General features: G+C 38.1%; 1 protein-coding gene across 1 annotated transcript in view; it reads left to right on the top strand.

Moving 5' to 3' along the window:
- Positions 1–16,668, top strand: part of LOC128700413 (WASH complex subunit 4) — a 216,713-nt gene that overhangs the window by 49,628 nt on the left and 150,417 nt on the right. The window contains exon 5 of the mRNA XM_070080171.1: positions 8,005–8,190. Coding sequence (XP_069936272.1) covers positions 8,005–8,190 — 186 coding nt within the window. The remainder of the gene's footprint in view (positions 1–8,004; positions 8,191–16,668) is intronic.

The following is a 16,668-nucleotide window of genomic DNA, read 5'->3' as shown; positions in this document are numbered from 1 at the left end:
GACACACAGTACTGATACACAGTAGTGATGCAGTACTGATGCCTGGTACTGATACACAGTAATGATACACAGTACTGATACACAGTACTAATACACAGTACTGATGCACAGTACTGATACACAGTACTGATACACAGTACTGATGCACAGTACTGATACACAGTACAGATACACAGTAATGATGCACAGTACTGATTCACAGTACTGATACACAGTACTGATACCCAGTACTGATACCTGGTACTGATACATAGTAATGATACTCAGTAATACACAGTACTGATACACAGTAATGATACACAGTGCTGATACACAGTACTGATACACAGTAATGATACACAGTACTGATACACAGTACTGATACACAGTACTGATACACAGTAATGATATACAGTACTGATACACAGTACTGATACACAGGACTGATACACAGTAATGATACACAGTACTGATACACAGTACTGATACACAGTAATGATACACAGTACTGATACCTGGTACTGATACACAGTAATGATACACATTAATGATACACAGTAATGATACACAGTAATGATACACAGTACTGATACACAGTAATGATGCACAGTAATGATACACAGTAATGATACACAGTACTGATACACAGTATTGATACACAGTACTGATACACAGTAATGATACACAATACTGATACACAGTACTGATACACAGTAATGATAGACTGTACTGATACACAGTAATGATACACTGTACTGATACCTGGTACTGATACACAGTACTGATACACAGTACTGATACACAGTATTGATACACAGTAATGATACACAGTACTGATACACAGTACTGATACACAGTAATGATACACAGTACTGATACACAGTAATGATACACAGTACTGATACGCAGTAATGATACACAGTACTGATACACAGTAATGATACACAGTACTGATGCACAGTAATGATACACAGTAATGATACACAGTACTGATACACAGTACTGATACACAGTATTGATACACAGTAATGATACACAGTAATGATACACAGTACTGATACACAGTACTGATACACAGTAATGATACACAGTACTGATACACAGTAATGATACACAGTACTGATACACAGTACTGATACACAGTAATGATACACAGTACTGATACACAGTAATGATATACTGTACTGATACCTTGTACTGATACACGGTACTGATACACAGTACTGATACACAGTAATGATACACAGTAATGATACACTGTACTGATACACAGTAATGATACACAGTTCTGATACACAGTAATGATACACAGTACTGATACACAGTAATGATACACAGTAATGATACACAGTACTGATGCACAGTACTGATACACAGTGATACACAGTACTGATACACAGTAATGATACACAGTACTGAAACACAGTAATGATACACAGTAATGATACACAGTAATGATGCACAGTACTGATACACAGTAATGATACACAGTACTGATACACACTAATGATACATAATACTGATACACAGTAATGATACACAGTAATGATACACAGTAATGATACACAGTAATGATACACAGTAATGATACACAGTAATGATACACAGTACTGATGCCTGGTACTGATACACAGTAATGATACACAGTACTGATACCTGGTACTGATACACAGTACTGATACACAGTAATGATACACAGTAATGATACACAGTACTGATACACAGTAATGATACACAGTAATGATACACAGTACTGATACACAGTATAGATACACAGTACTGATACACAGTAATGATACACAGTAATGATACACAGTAATGATACACAGTAATGATACACAGTACTGATGCCTGGTACTGATACACAGTAATGATACACAGTACTGATACCTGGTACTGATACACAGTAATGATACACAGTACTGATACACAGTAATGATACACAGTACTGATACCTGGTACTGATACACAGTAATGATACACAGTACTGATACACAGTAATGATACACAGTAATGATACACAGTACTGATGCACAGTAATGATACACAGTAATGATACACAGTACTGATACACAGTATTGATACACAGTACTAATACACAGTACTGATGCACAGTACTGATACACAGTACTGATACACAGTACTGATACACAGTACTGATACACAGTAATGATACACAGTAATGATACACAGTAATGATACACAGTACTGATACACAATACTGATACACAGTAATGATACACAGTACTGATACACAGTATTGGTGCACAGTAATGATACACAGTACTGATACCTGGTACTGATACACAGTAATGATACACAGTAATGATACACAGTACTGATACACAGTAATGATACACAGTACTGATACACAGTAATGATACACAGTACTGATACACAGTAATGATACACAGTAATGATACACAGTACTGATACACAGTAATGATACACAGTAATGATACACAGTACTGATACACGGTACTGATACACAGTACTGATACACAGTAATGATACACAGTAATGATACACTGTACTGATACACAGTAATGATACACAGTTCTGATACACAGAAATGATACACAGTACTGATACACAGTAATGATACACAGTACTGATACACAGTAATGATACACAGTACTGATACTCAGTACTGATACACAGTACTGATACCCGGTACTGATACTCAGTACTGATACCCGGTACTGATACAGTACTCATACACAGTAATGATACACAGTACTGATACACAGTACTGATACACAGTAATGATACACAGTACTGATACACAGTAATGATACACAGTACTGATACACAGTACTGATACACAGTAATGATACACAGTACTGATACACAGTACTGATACATATACACACAGTAATGATACACAGTATATACACAGTACTGATACACAGTAATGATACACTGTACTGATACACAGTAATGATACACAGTACTGATACACAGTACTGATACACAGTACTGATACACAGTACTGATACACAGTAATGATACACAGTACTGATACACTGATACACAGTACTGATACACAGTAATGATACACAGTACTGATACACAGTATTGATACACAGTAATGATACACATTACTGATACACAGTAATGATACACAGTAATGATACACAGTACTGATACACAGTACTGATACACAGTAATGATAGACAGTACTGATACACAGTAATGATACACAATAATGATACACAGTAATGATACACAGTAATGATACACAGTACTGATACACAGTAATGATACACAGTACTGATACACAGTAATGATACACAGTACTGATACACAGTAATGATACACAGTAATGATACACAGTAATGATGCACAGTACTGATACACAGTAATGATACACAGTAATGATACACAGTACTGATACACAGTACTGATACACAGTAATGATACATAATACTGATACACAGTACTGATACCTGGTACTGATACACAGTACTGATACACAGTAATGATACACAGTAATGATACACAGTAATGATGCACAGTACTGATACACAGATATACACAGTACACAGTAATGATACACAGTACTGATACACAGTACTGATACACAGTAATGAATACACAGTAATGATACCCAGTACTGATACCTGGTACTGATACACAGTAATGATACACATTAATGATACACAGTAATGATACACAGTAATGATACACAGTACTGATACACAGTAATGATACACAGTTATGATACACAGTAATGATACACAGTAATGATACACAGTACTGATACACAGTAATGATACACAGTAATGATACACAGTGCTGATACACAGTAATGATACACAGTACTGATACACAGTATTGATACACAGTAATTCACAGTACTGATACCTGGTACTGATACACAGTAATGATACACAGTAATGATACACAGTACTGATACACAGTAATGATACACAGTAATGATACACAGTACTGATACACAGTAATGATACACAGTAATGATACACAGGACTGATACACAGTAATGATACACAGTAATGATACACAGTACTGATACACAGTAAAGAGAACACAGTACTGATACACAGTAATGATACACAGTACTGATACACAGTACTGATACACATTAATGATACACTGTACTGATACCTCGTACTGACACACAGTACTGATACACAGTAGTGATGCAGTACTGATGCCTGGTACTGATACACAGTAATGATACACAGTACTGATACACAGTACTGATACACAGTACTAATACACAGTAGTGATGCACAGTACTGATACACAGTACTGATACACAGTACTGATGCACAGTACTGATACACAGTACTGATACACAGTACTGATGCACAGTACTGATACACAGTACAGATACACAGTAATGATGCACAGTACTGATTCACAGTAATGATGCACAGTAATGATACACAGTACTGATACCCAGTACTGATACCTGGTACTGATACATAGTAATGATACACAGTAATGATACACAGTACTGATACACAGTAATGATACACAGTGCTGATACACAGTACTGATACACAGTAATGATACACAGTACTGATACACAGTACTGATACACAGTAATGATATACAGTACTGATACACAGTACTGATACACAGGACTGATACACAGTAATGATACACAGTACTGATACACAGTACTGATACACAGTAATGATACATGGTACTGATACCTGGTACTGATACACAGTAATGATACACATTACTGATACAGTACTAATACACAATAATGATACACAGTACTGATACACAGTACTGATACACAGTAATGATACACAGTACTGATACACAGTAATGATACACAGTACTGATACACAGTAAAGAGAACACAGTACTGATACACAGTAATGATACACAATACTGATACACAGTACTGATACACAGTAATGATAGACTGTACTGATACACAGTAATGATACACTGTACTGATACCTGGTACTGATACACAGTACTGATACACAGTACTGATACACAGTATTGATACACAGTAATGATACACAGTACTGATACACAGTAATGATACGCAGTACTGATACACAGTAATGATACACAGTACTGATACGCAGTAATGATACACAGTACTGATACACAGTACTGATACACAGTACTGATACACAGTAATGATACACAGTACTGATTCACAGTAATGATACACAGTACTGATACACAGTACTGATACACAGTATACACAGTACTGATACACAGTATGATACACAGTAATGATACACAGTACTGATGATACACAGTAATGATACACAGTACTGATACTGATACACAGTAATGATACACAGTAGATACACTCAGTACTGATACAGTACTGAGTAATGATACACAGTACTGATACACAGTACTGATACACAGTACTGATACACAGTACTGATACACAGTAATGATACACAGTACTGATACACAGTATTGATACACAGTACTGATACACAGTATTGATACACAGTACTGATACACAGTAATGATACACAGTACTGATACACAGTACTGATACACAGTACTGATACACAGTACTGATACACAGTAATGATACACAGTTCTGATACACAGTAATGATACACAGTACTGATACACAGTAATGATACACAGTAATGATACACAGTACTGATGCACAGTACTGATACACAGTATTGATACACAGTAATGATACACAGTACTGATACACAGTATTGATACACAGTAATGATACACAGTACTGATGCCTGGTACTGATACACAGTAATGATACACAGTACTGATACCTGGTACTGATACACAGTAATGATACACAGTAATGATACACAGTACTGATACACAGTAATGATACACAGTAATGATACACAGTACTGATACACAGTAATGATACACAGTAATGATACACAGTAATGATACACAGTAATGATACACAGTAATGATACACAGTAATGATACCCAGTACTGATACACAGTAATGATACACAGTAATGATACACAGTAATGATACACAGTATTGATACACAGTAATGATACACAGTACTGATACACAGTAATGATACACAGTACTGATACACAGTAATGATACACAGTACTGATACACAGTATTGGTACACAGTAATGATACACAGTACTGATACCTGGTACTGATACAGAGTAATGATACACAATAATGATACACAGTAATGATACACAGTTCTGATACACAGTAATGATAGACAGTAATGATACAGAGTAATGATACACAGTACTGATACACAGTATTGATACACAGTAATACACAGTACTGATACCTGGTACTGATACACAGTAATGATAAACAGTACTGATACCTGGTACTGATACACAGTAATGATACACATTAATGATACACAGTACTGATACACAGTAATGATACACAGTACTGATACACAGTAATGATACACAGTAATGATACACAGTAATGATACACAGTACTGATACACAGTAATGATACACTAATGATACACAGTACTGATACACAGTAATGATACACAGTACTGATACACAGTACTGATACACAGTATTGATACACTAATGATACACAGTAATGATACACATTACTGATACACAGTATTGATACACAGTAATGATACACAGTAATGATACACAGTAATGATACCCAGTACTGATACACGGTAATGATACACAGTAATGATACACAGTAATGATACACAGTATTGATACACAGTAATGATACACAGTACTGATACACAGTAATGATACACAGTAATGATACACAGTACTGATACACAGTAATGATACACACTAATGATACACAGTACTGGTACACAGTAATGATACACAGTAATGATACACAGTAATGATACACAGTATTGATACACAGTAATGATACACAGTACTGATACACAGTAATGATACACAGTAATGTTACACAGTAATGATACACGGTAATGATACACAGTACTGATACACAGTAATGATACACAGTACTGATACACAGTATAGATACACAGTAATACACAGTACTGATACCTGGTACTGATACACAGTAATGATACACAGTACTGATACCTGGTACTGATACACAGTAATGATACACAGTAATGATACACAGTACTGATACACAGTAATGATACACAGTACTGATACACAGTAATGATACACAGTAATGATACACAGTAATGATACACAGTACTGATACACAGTAATGATACACAGTACTGATACACAGTAATGATACACAGTAATGATACACAGTAATGATACACAGTACTGATACACAGTAATGATACACACTAATGATACACAGTACTGATACACAGTAATGATACACAGTAATGATACACAGTAATGATACACAGTATTGATACACAGTAATGATACACAGTACTGATACACAGTAATGATACACAGTAATGATACACGGTAATGATACACAGTACTGATACACAGTAATGATACACAGTACTGATACACAGTATTGATACACAGTAATACACAGTACTGATACCTGGTACTGATACACAGTAATGATACACAGTACTGATACCTGGTACTGATACACAGTAATGATACACAGTAATGATACACAGTACTGATACACAGTAATGATACACAGTACTGATACACAGTAATGATACACAGTAATGATACTCATTACTGATACACAGTAATGATACACAGTACTGATACACAGTAATGGTACACAGTAATGATACACAGTACTGATACCCAGTATTGATACACAGTAATGATACACAGTAATGATACACAGTAATGATACACAGTAATGATACACAGTAATGATACACAGTAATGATACACTGTATTGATACACAGTAATGATACACAGTACTGATACACAGTAATGATACACAGTAATGATACACAGTAATGATACACGGTAATGATACACAGTACTGATACACAGTATTGATACTCAGTAATGATACACAGTTATTTGTGGAAAAACCTAGCTGCAAGTTAGGTTTTACACCTCTCTCAAAAACAGTGTTATATTTTTGTTGTTATATTTTATTGGTTATTAACAAAGACTGGCACTGTGCCTGGCAGATGCCGTGTATTACACTGGTTGGTTCCATCATGTGGTTTGGTGAGCGATATATTCCATCTGTAGCACCTACACTGAGTCAACTTTTTGATAACAAGACACAAGACATGTTACTGAGCCACAGGACCAGCCACCTAGTGAACAAGGCTCAAACTATCACCAGGGAAGCTCAGACAGTCAACCTCCAGGTAAATGATCTTACTTATAATTTTTAATATATAGATGCTCCTCAACTTGCAATATTTCCACTTTACAATGGTGCAAAGGCAGTTACTTTGGAGATGAAATTTTAAGATAATTACCAAGCATGAAGGCAGCAAGTCTGTAACTTGTATTCATTTATTTGTTTTTCAATGCTGCTTTTTTTTTTTTATTTTACTAACGATCATGCCATATCCCACCAAGGAAGGGTGACCTAAAAAGAAAAACAAAAGTTTCTCTTTATAGCTTTAGTAATGTATACAGGAGAAGGGGTTACTAGCCCCTCGCACCCGGTATTTTGGTCAACTCTTATGACACTCGTGACTTACCGAGGAAAAATTCTGTTCCTCTTCCCCATGGAGCGGTATTTAGCCCTTTCAGGGTCCAAGGCCAAAATCTGAAGTCACGCACCAGTGTCCAAGAAATTTTGAAAAAAAAAAAAATTATTTTTTCTTACAGAATTAAAGAGCATATTTTTGTGAAGGTAATAAAACAAAAAAAATTAGAATCTGATCAGTACTTACCGAGATACAGTGCCAAGAAGTTTGTAGAAAATGATGTGGTGGCGGCAACATCGACGAATTCCACATACGCGTATTATATTATTTTGTTGTTTTAGTTGTTTTTTCTTTTCTTTTCCAATTTTTTTCTATTCCTACTAACATTTGGGGCCTGAGAGACCAATACTGTATATAATTTATATATATAAACTCACTGTATTGAACACAATAACCGCACTAAAGTTATTATCATATTGTTTACCACTGTTGTTTATTACAATAAACATGCACAAATATTGTATAATACTAATGTTCTATCATATATTTACATATTCACAATCACTGGATATGGTTTTAGAACTGCTGGAGCTTGTGGAACTCCTTGAAACAAGGCACCATGCACAGAGGCACCTTACATTCCTCACACATAAACCGAGTGTCTTTGCGTCTTTGTTGCCGTCGTTTTGTTTGTGCACAGACAATGCATCTCTTCTGAGCAAATTTCTTTTGAGTTGAAGGAAGCTGTATTATGAAATGATCACCTTCTCTTCTCAAACGCTTGGGTATATTGTGATGAATTCGAGGACCATGTTGTATTGCAGGTGTTGTTACCTGGTACTTCATTATGAGTTGTCTGACAACAGACAAACAAAATTCACCATACGGTGGTCTGTTACCAGTCTTTATTTGGTACATATTATATGCATTCAGCATTGAAATGTCCATGAGATGGAAGAAAAGTTTCATGTACCACTTGTAACTCTTACGAACACAGTCAACAAAACCAATCTGCATGTCACACTTGTCAACCAAGCGCATGTTTTGTGTATAATCAATCACTGTCACTGGTTTTCGAATACGTTCATTAGTCACTCGATCAACTTTGCCACTCTCTTGCATTTCATTACGGTGAATGGTTGTCAACAATGTGACATCTCGTTTGTCATGCCACCGTAATGCCATGATGTCATTGGCAGTAAACACCTGCACGTCATCACCACGAACACCTGCGTTGAGCCTGGGCATATGTTTACGATTAGAACGCACTGTGCCACACACATCTGTCTTGTTCACTCGCATGAAATCACTGAGTAATGGGCTTGTGTACCAGTTATCGGTATATAATGTATGGCCCTTACCAAGATAAGGTGCCATCATGTTTCTCACTACGTCACCTGATATACCCAATAACATCTTGGTATCTTTCAATGTTTTACTACCCGTGTATACAACAATATCCAACACCAGGCCACTGTCGCAATCACAGAGTACAAACAATTTTATACCAAAGCGGTTCCTCTTGCTTGGTATATACTGCTTGAATGACAGTCTACCTTTGAACAAAATCAAAGACTCGTCAATTACAAGATTCTTGAATGGATAAAAGTATATCCTGAACTTTTGTTTGAGATACATGAAAACATTTCTAATCTTGTATAACCTGTCACTTCTGTCAGGCCTGGTTTTGTCAGAGAAGTGCAACATACGTAAGAGTAAGATAAACCTGTTCACTGGTATTATTTCACTGAAGGATGGGGTACAAATTAGCCGATCTGTGGACCAGTATGCTTTTATATTATGCTTATAGACGTGAGGCATAAGCATTATTGTTGCAAAAAGCAAATACATTTCTGCAACAGTCGTCTCTTTCCACCTGTGTAGTCTTGACTGTGGTGATAAGATCGTATTTGCCATGGTGTACTGAAAATACTTATTACTTTCCCTGACAATAGTTTCCATCAATGGCTGGTCAAAGAATAATTCAAAGAATTCCAGTTCATTGGCCGTGGTTCCAAGGGGACAGGTAGGTAGAATTCCACTTTGCGAGTCATCAAAGTGGTGAGGGCTGGGAACAAAATTGGGATTTTGCTGCCAATCCCAGATACGGTTTGCTGGTGGATACTGGACATCATAGGCTGGTTGTACGGGTGGTTGTGGCGGGCTGGTGGGTGACGCTCCTCTTTGTCCTTGAACTGACGAGTCAGCAGCGTGGGTTCCCGCGTGGCACAGCGAGTCACGCATGGCGGTGCCACTACCACCACCAGCCCCACTAACACCATCCACTGATGTCTGTGGCCCATCCATGCCAAGTGTAGCCACATCATCCTCACTATCACTACCTAAAACGGGTGTTGGGCCACGGGATGTACTACGGGATGTACTCCGTCCCCTGGGCATAGCATAGGGTACACTACCCGAGCGCATGCGGCGGCGCACATACCGACACTTCACTGGTGAATATGTTTCCTCACTATCACTACTCGAATGATCGTCGAGCGCAATAAAATCACAATCCACGTCAGAATCATCGTCATTACTGAAGTCAGAGGCCAGGCCACGGGAAAATATTAGTTTTCTCTTACGTTTAGGAACAACCGACCGTGAGTCACGAGTGCCCACACCAGAGGTAGAAGGTCGAGGATCGTCGGGGTTTTCTGCACTATTATCGATATCCTGGTCATTATTTTCGGTCACTAACTCATCAAAGCCGTAGAATTCGTCTTCATTTCCACTTCCATCAGTGTCAGAACTATCAGACAGGAAGAGGAGAGTCCCAATTTTCCGGGGAGTCAGAGCTGACTTGCGACGAGACATGGTGAACAAGGGTGACTGAGCCGGCGTTCCCACAATGCTATGCAGGCGCCTAGATTTTTTGTTTACGGCGCACACCCACCGCGCAGACCCATTCTCTCATATGTAGGCCTATGAGCGCTTTCGCGCTAAATTTGACGGCGCTAGAATTTTGGCGTAGATCTACGGTTTGGACACTCACCGACCAGCCGTAGATCTACGGGACGGACCCTGAAAGGGTTAGTTAATACAGTAATTATTTGGTTATTCGAACTTAATCTGTTCCAGGAAGCTGTTCGAATAGTGAGTTGTATGAATATTGAATTTATTTTTCCCTTAAAGAAATAATGTAAATTGGATCAATCCATTCCAGAACCCAAAAATTACCAATTACAACCTCTCCTCACTGATTAACATACTCTTTTACCGATGACTTGGACTTACGACGGGCTCTCTGATCAGTATGCATACCTAAATAATGTATATTACAGCTGATTTCCTCTATTCTTTTTATTACAATTACAGTACATTCCAGTATAAACATCAAAAATATACCAGAAATGTTATAAATGGTGCAAAGGTGACATTAAATCAATATCAAAGATGATTGGCACAAATCCAGTACCATTATAGTATGCTCCTCACTTAGCCACGGATTTGTGAACCGATGTGGTCTTATGAACGGAACTCCATCGTTAAGTGAGGAGAGGCTGTGTTACAAAACTATCTATGTGTATAAACTCAGGGTTAGTCATAATGAATGACTGTCAGTGAATAAGCAGAAGTATGACTGGGGACTCAAACTGTGGTCCTGGCATGTAGCAGGTCAGTGTTGTTCCTTCTTGTAATTACCAGAAAATTATTATCACAGAGATCCACTGGATGGATGGTAGAGGACAAAAGTCGGGTTGCTGGTGTCAGAGCAGGGCTACTGGATGTAGTCTTCTTAACACTGTTGTAGTCTTCTTAACACTGTTGTAGTCTTCTTAACACTGGATGTAGTCTTCTTAACACTGGTTGTAGTCTTCTTAACACTGAATGTAGTCTTCTTAACACTGGTTGTAGTCTTCTTAACATTGGATGTAGTCTTCTTAACACTGGATGTAGTCTTCTTAACACTGGTTGTAGTCTTCTTAACACTGGATGTAGTCTTCTTAACACTGGATGTAGTCTTCTTACTACTAGATGTAGTCTTCTTACTACTAGATGCAGTCTTCTTACTACTAGATGTAGTCTTCTTACTACTAGATGTAGTCTTCTTACTACTAGATGCAGTCTTACTACTGGATGTAATCTTCTTACTGCTTGATGTAGTCTTACTACTGGATGTAGCCTTCTTATTACTAGATGCAGTCTTCTTACTACTAGATGTAGTCTTCTTACTGCTGGATAGTCTTCTTACTACTAGATATAGTCTTCTTACTACTAGATGTAGTCTTCTTACTACTAGATGTAGTCTTCTTGCTACTAGATGTAGTCTTCTTTTATTGGATGTAGTCTTCTTACTACTGGATGTAGTCTTCTTACTACTGGATGTAGTCTTCTTACGACTAGATGTAGTCTTTTTACGAAAACGGCAAATATATAATAGCTAAATTCATATCAAGAACACTTAAGAAACCTGTAGCCAACCACCTTAGACCCTTAATAATCTAACAAAATGCTGCTGTGTGCGTGATAATCAGCTCCTCTGCTAGACAGCACACCCCACCACTTTTCAAAAGACTCAACTTGCTAAATATACAAGACATACACTCTTATTTTAGACTCCACTGTAAACCCCCCCTAAAACTACTCGACAATTACAACAGAATGCACAGTCACAATACAAGGCATGACGCACTTTTCAATATCCCTCGAGTAAGACTCTCACTATGCAAGCACGCTATGCACATAAAAGGCCCGAAGATCTGGAGCTTGCTAACAGAACAGGTCAAGGATCCCCAGACAACTTATAAATTTAGGACTCTGCTAAAAAATCATCTTATCTCACAATATTAACCATATCAGCCAAACATCTACTGGCTAGTTTTATCATGTGACCTCCTGGCTTTTATTTCTGCCATTCCATAAAATATTACCACCTGTACCATTCCTTGTAAATTAGATTTTGTACTAAGTATACATAAGATTTATTAAGTCCAAAAAAGATTGTAAAACAGCTAACCACTATTCTATGTTTAGTTTTAAGTAATAATTACTATGTACTATTATCTTATCTAGTTTTAATTAGTTACTATGAATTAGGATTAGTTTGCCCGAAATGCCTGGGCATGATAGTGGGTATCTTTGTACTTAGCAAATTGTAATTACACATTGTAACCTTTACGAAGAAATTAATTTATTATTATTATTATTATTATTATTATTATTATTATTATTATTATTATTATTATTATTATTACTAAATATAGTCTTCTTACTACTGGATGTAGTCTTCTTACTACTGGATGTAGTCTTCTTACTACTGGATGTAGTCTTCTTACTACTAGATGTAGTCTTTTTACTACTAGATGTAGTCTTCTTACTACTAGATGTAGTCTTCTTACTACTAGTTGTAGTCTTCTTACTGCTAGATGTAGTCTTCTTACTACTAGATATAGTCTCCTTACTACTGGATGTAGTCTTCTTACTACTGGATGAAGTCTTCTTACTACTAGATGTAGTCTTCTTACTACTAGATGTAGTCTTTTTACTACTAGTTGTAGTCTTCTTACTACTAAATGTATTCTTCTTACTACTGGATGTAGCCTTCTTACTACTACCTGGAGTTTACCTGGAGAGGGTTTCGGGGGTCAACGCCCCTGCAGCCTGGTCTGAGACCAGGCCTCATGGTGGATCAGGCCCTGATCAACCAGGCTGTTACTGCTGGCCGCACACAAGCTGACGTATGAACCACAGCCCGGTTGGTCAGGTACTGACTTTAGGTGCTTGTCCAGTGCCTTCTTGAAGACAGCCTGGGGTCTATTGGTAATCCCCCTTATGTATGCTGGGAGGCAATTGAACAGTCTTGGGCCCCGGACACTTATTGTGTTGTCTCTCAGTGTACTCATGGCGCCCCTGCTTTTCATCGGGAATGTTGCATCTCTTGCCGAGTCTTTTGCTTTCATATGGAGTGATTTTTGTGTGCAAGTTTGGTACCAATCCCTCCAGGACCATCTGGGTGTATATTATCATGTGGGTGCGGGAGGGAAGAGGAGCGATTGGTGGAATGATGATGTGAAGAGAGTAGTAAGGGAGAAAAAGTTAGCTTATGAGAAGTTTTTACAAAGTAGAAGTGATGCAAGGAGGGAAGAGTATATGGAGAAAAAGAGAGAGGTTAAGAGAGTGGTGAAGCAGTGTAAAAAGAGAGCAAATGAGAGAGTGGGTGAGATGTTATCAACAAATTTTGTTGAAAATAAGAAAAAGTTTTGGAGTGAGATTAACAAGTTAAGAAAGCCTAGAGAACAAATGGATTTGTCAGTTAAAAATAGGAGAGGAGAGTTATTAAATGGAGTTAGAGGTATTGGGAAGATGGAGGGAATATTTTGAGGGATTGTTAAATGTTGATGAAGATAGGGAAGCTGTGATTTCGTGTATAGGGCAAGGAGGAACAACATCTTGTAGGAGTGAGGAAGAGCCAGTTGTGAGTGTGGGGGAAGTTCGTGAGGCAGTAGGTAAAATGAAAGGGGGTAAGGCAGCTGGGATTGATGGGATAAAGATAGAAATGTTAAAAGCAGGTGGGGATGTAGTTTTGGAGTGGTTGGTGCAATTATTTAATAAATGTATGGAAGAGGGTAAGGTACCTAGGGATTGGGAGAGAGCATGCATAGTTCCTTTGTAAAAAGGCAAAGGGGATAAAAGAGAGTGCAAAAATTATAGGGGGATAAGTCTGTTGAGTATACCTGGTAAAGTGTATGGTAGAGTTATTATTGAAAGAATTAAGAGTAAGACGGAGAATAGGATAGCAGATGAACAAGGAGGCTTTAGGAAAGGTAGGGGGTGTGTGGACCAGGTGTTTACAGTGAAATATATAAGTGAACAGTATTTTGATAAGGCTAAAGAGGTCTTTGTGGCATTTATGGATTTGGAAAAGGCTTATGACAGGGTGGATAGGGGGGCAATGTGGCAGATGTTGCAGATGTATGGTGTAGGAGGTAGGTTACTGAAAGCAGTGAAGAGTTTTTATGAGGATAGTGAGGCTCAAGTTAGAGTATGTAGGAAAGAGGGAAATTATTTCCCAGTAAAAGTAGGCCTTAGACAAGGATGTGTGATGTCACCGTGGTTGTTTAATATATTTACAGATGGGGTTGTAAGAGAAGTAAATGCGAGGGTCTTGGCAAGACGCGTGGAGTTAAAAGATAAAGAATCACACATAAAGTGGGAGTTGTCACAGTTGCTCTTTGCTGATGACACTGTGCTCTTGGGAGATTCTGAAGAGAAGTTACAGAGATTGGTGGATGAATTTGGTAGGGTGTGCAAAAGAAAAAAATTGAAAGTGAATACAGGAAAGAGTAAGGTTATGAGGATAACAAAAAGATTAGGTGATGAAAGATTGAATATCAGATTGGAGGGAGAGAAACCATAACCCCGGCCGGGATTGAACCCGCGGTCATAGAGTCTCAAAACTCCAGCCCGTCGCGTTAGCCACTAGACCAGCTAGCCACAATAAGATTCATCCAACTAGGTATATTTCTACACCATAGGAAGGTTAGCACAGGCACCTCTGTGACCACAAATGCAAGTTTTTACAGACGAATCTCCAGCTAGCGTGGCCGTGACGAGGAGGTGAATGTATTCAGATATCTGGGAGTGGACGTGTCAGCGGATGGGTCTATGAAAGATGAGGTGAATCATAGAATTGATGAGGGGAAAAGGGTGAGTGGTGCACTTAGGAGTCTGTGGAGACAAAGAACTTTGTCCTTGGAGGCAAAGAGAGGAATGTATGAGAGTATAGCTTTACCAACGCTCTTATATGGGTGTGAAGCATGGGTGATGAATGTTGCAGCGAGGAGAAGGCTGGAGGCAGTGGAGATGTCATGTCTGAGAGCAATGTGTGGTGTGAATATAATGCAGAGAATTCGTAGTTTGGAAGTTAGGAGGTGCGGGATTACCAAAACTGTTGTCCAGAGGGCTGAGGAAGGGTTGTTGAGGTGGTTCGGACATGTGGAGAGAATGGAGCGAAACAGAATAACTTCAAGAGTGTATCAGTCTGTAGTGGAAGGAAGGCAGGGTAGGGGGCGGCCTAGGAAAGGTTGGAGGGAGGGGGTAAAGGAGGTTTTGTGTGCGAGGGACTTGGACTTCCAGCAGGCATACGTGAGCGTGTTTGATAGGAGTGAATGGTGACAAATGGTTTTTAATACTTGACGTGCTGTTGGAGTGTGAGCAAAGTAACATTTATGAAGGGGTTCAGTG

Source organism: Cherax quadricarinatus, unplaced genomic scaffold, assembly GCF_038502225.1.
Source record: "Cherax quadricarinatus isolate ZL_2023a unplaced genomic scaffold, ASM3850222v1 Contig188, whole genome shotgun sequence".
NCBI lineage: Eukaryota > Metazoa > Arthropoda > Malacostraca > Decapoda > Parastacidae > Cherax > Cherax quadricarinatus.
The sequence above is the reverse complement of the archived record's forward strand: the minus strand, read 5'-3'. Positions and strand labels throughout refer to the sequence as shown.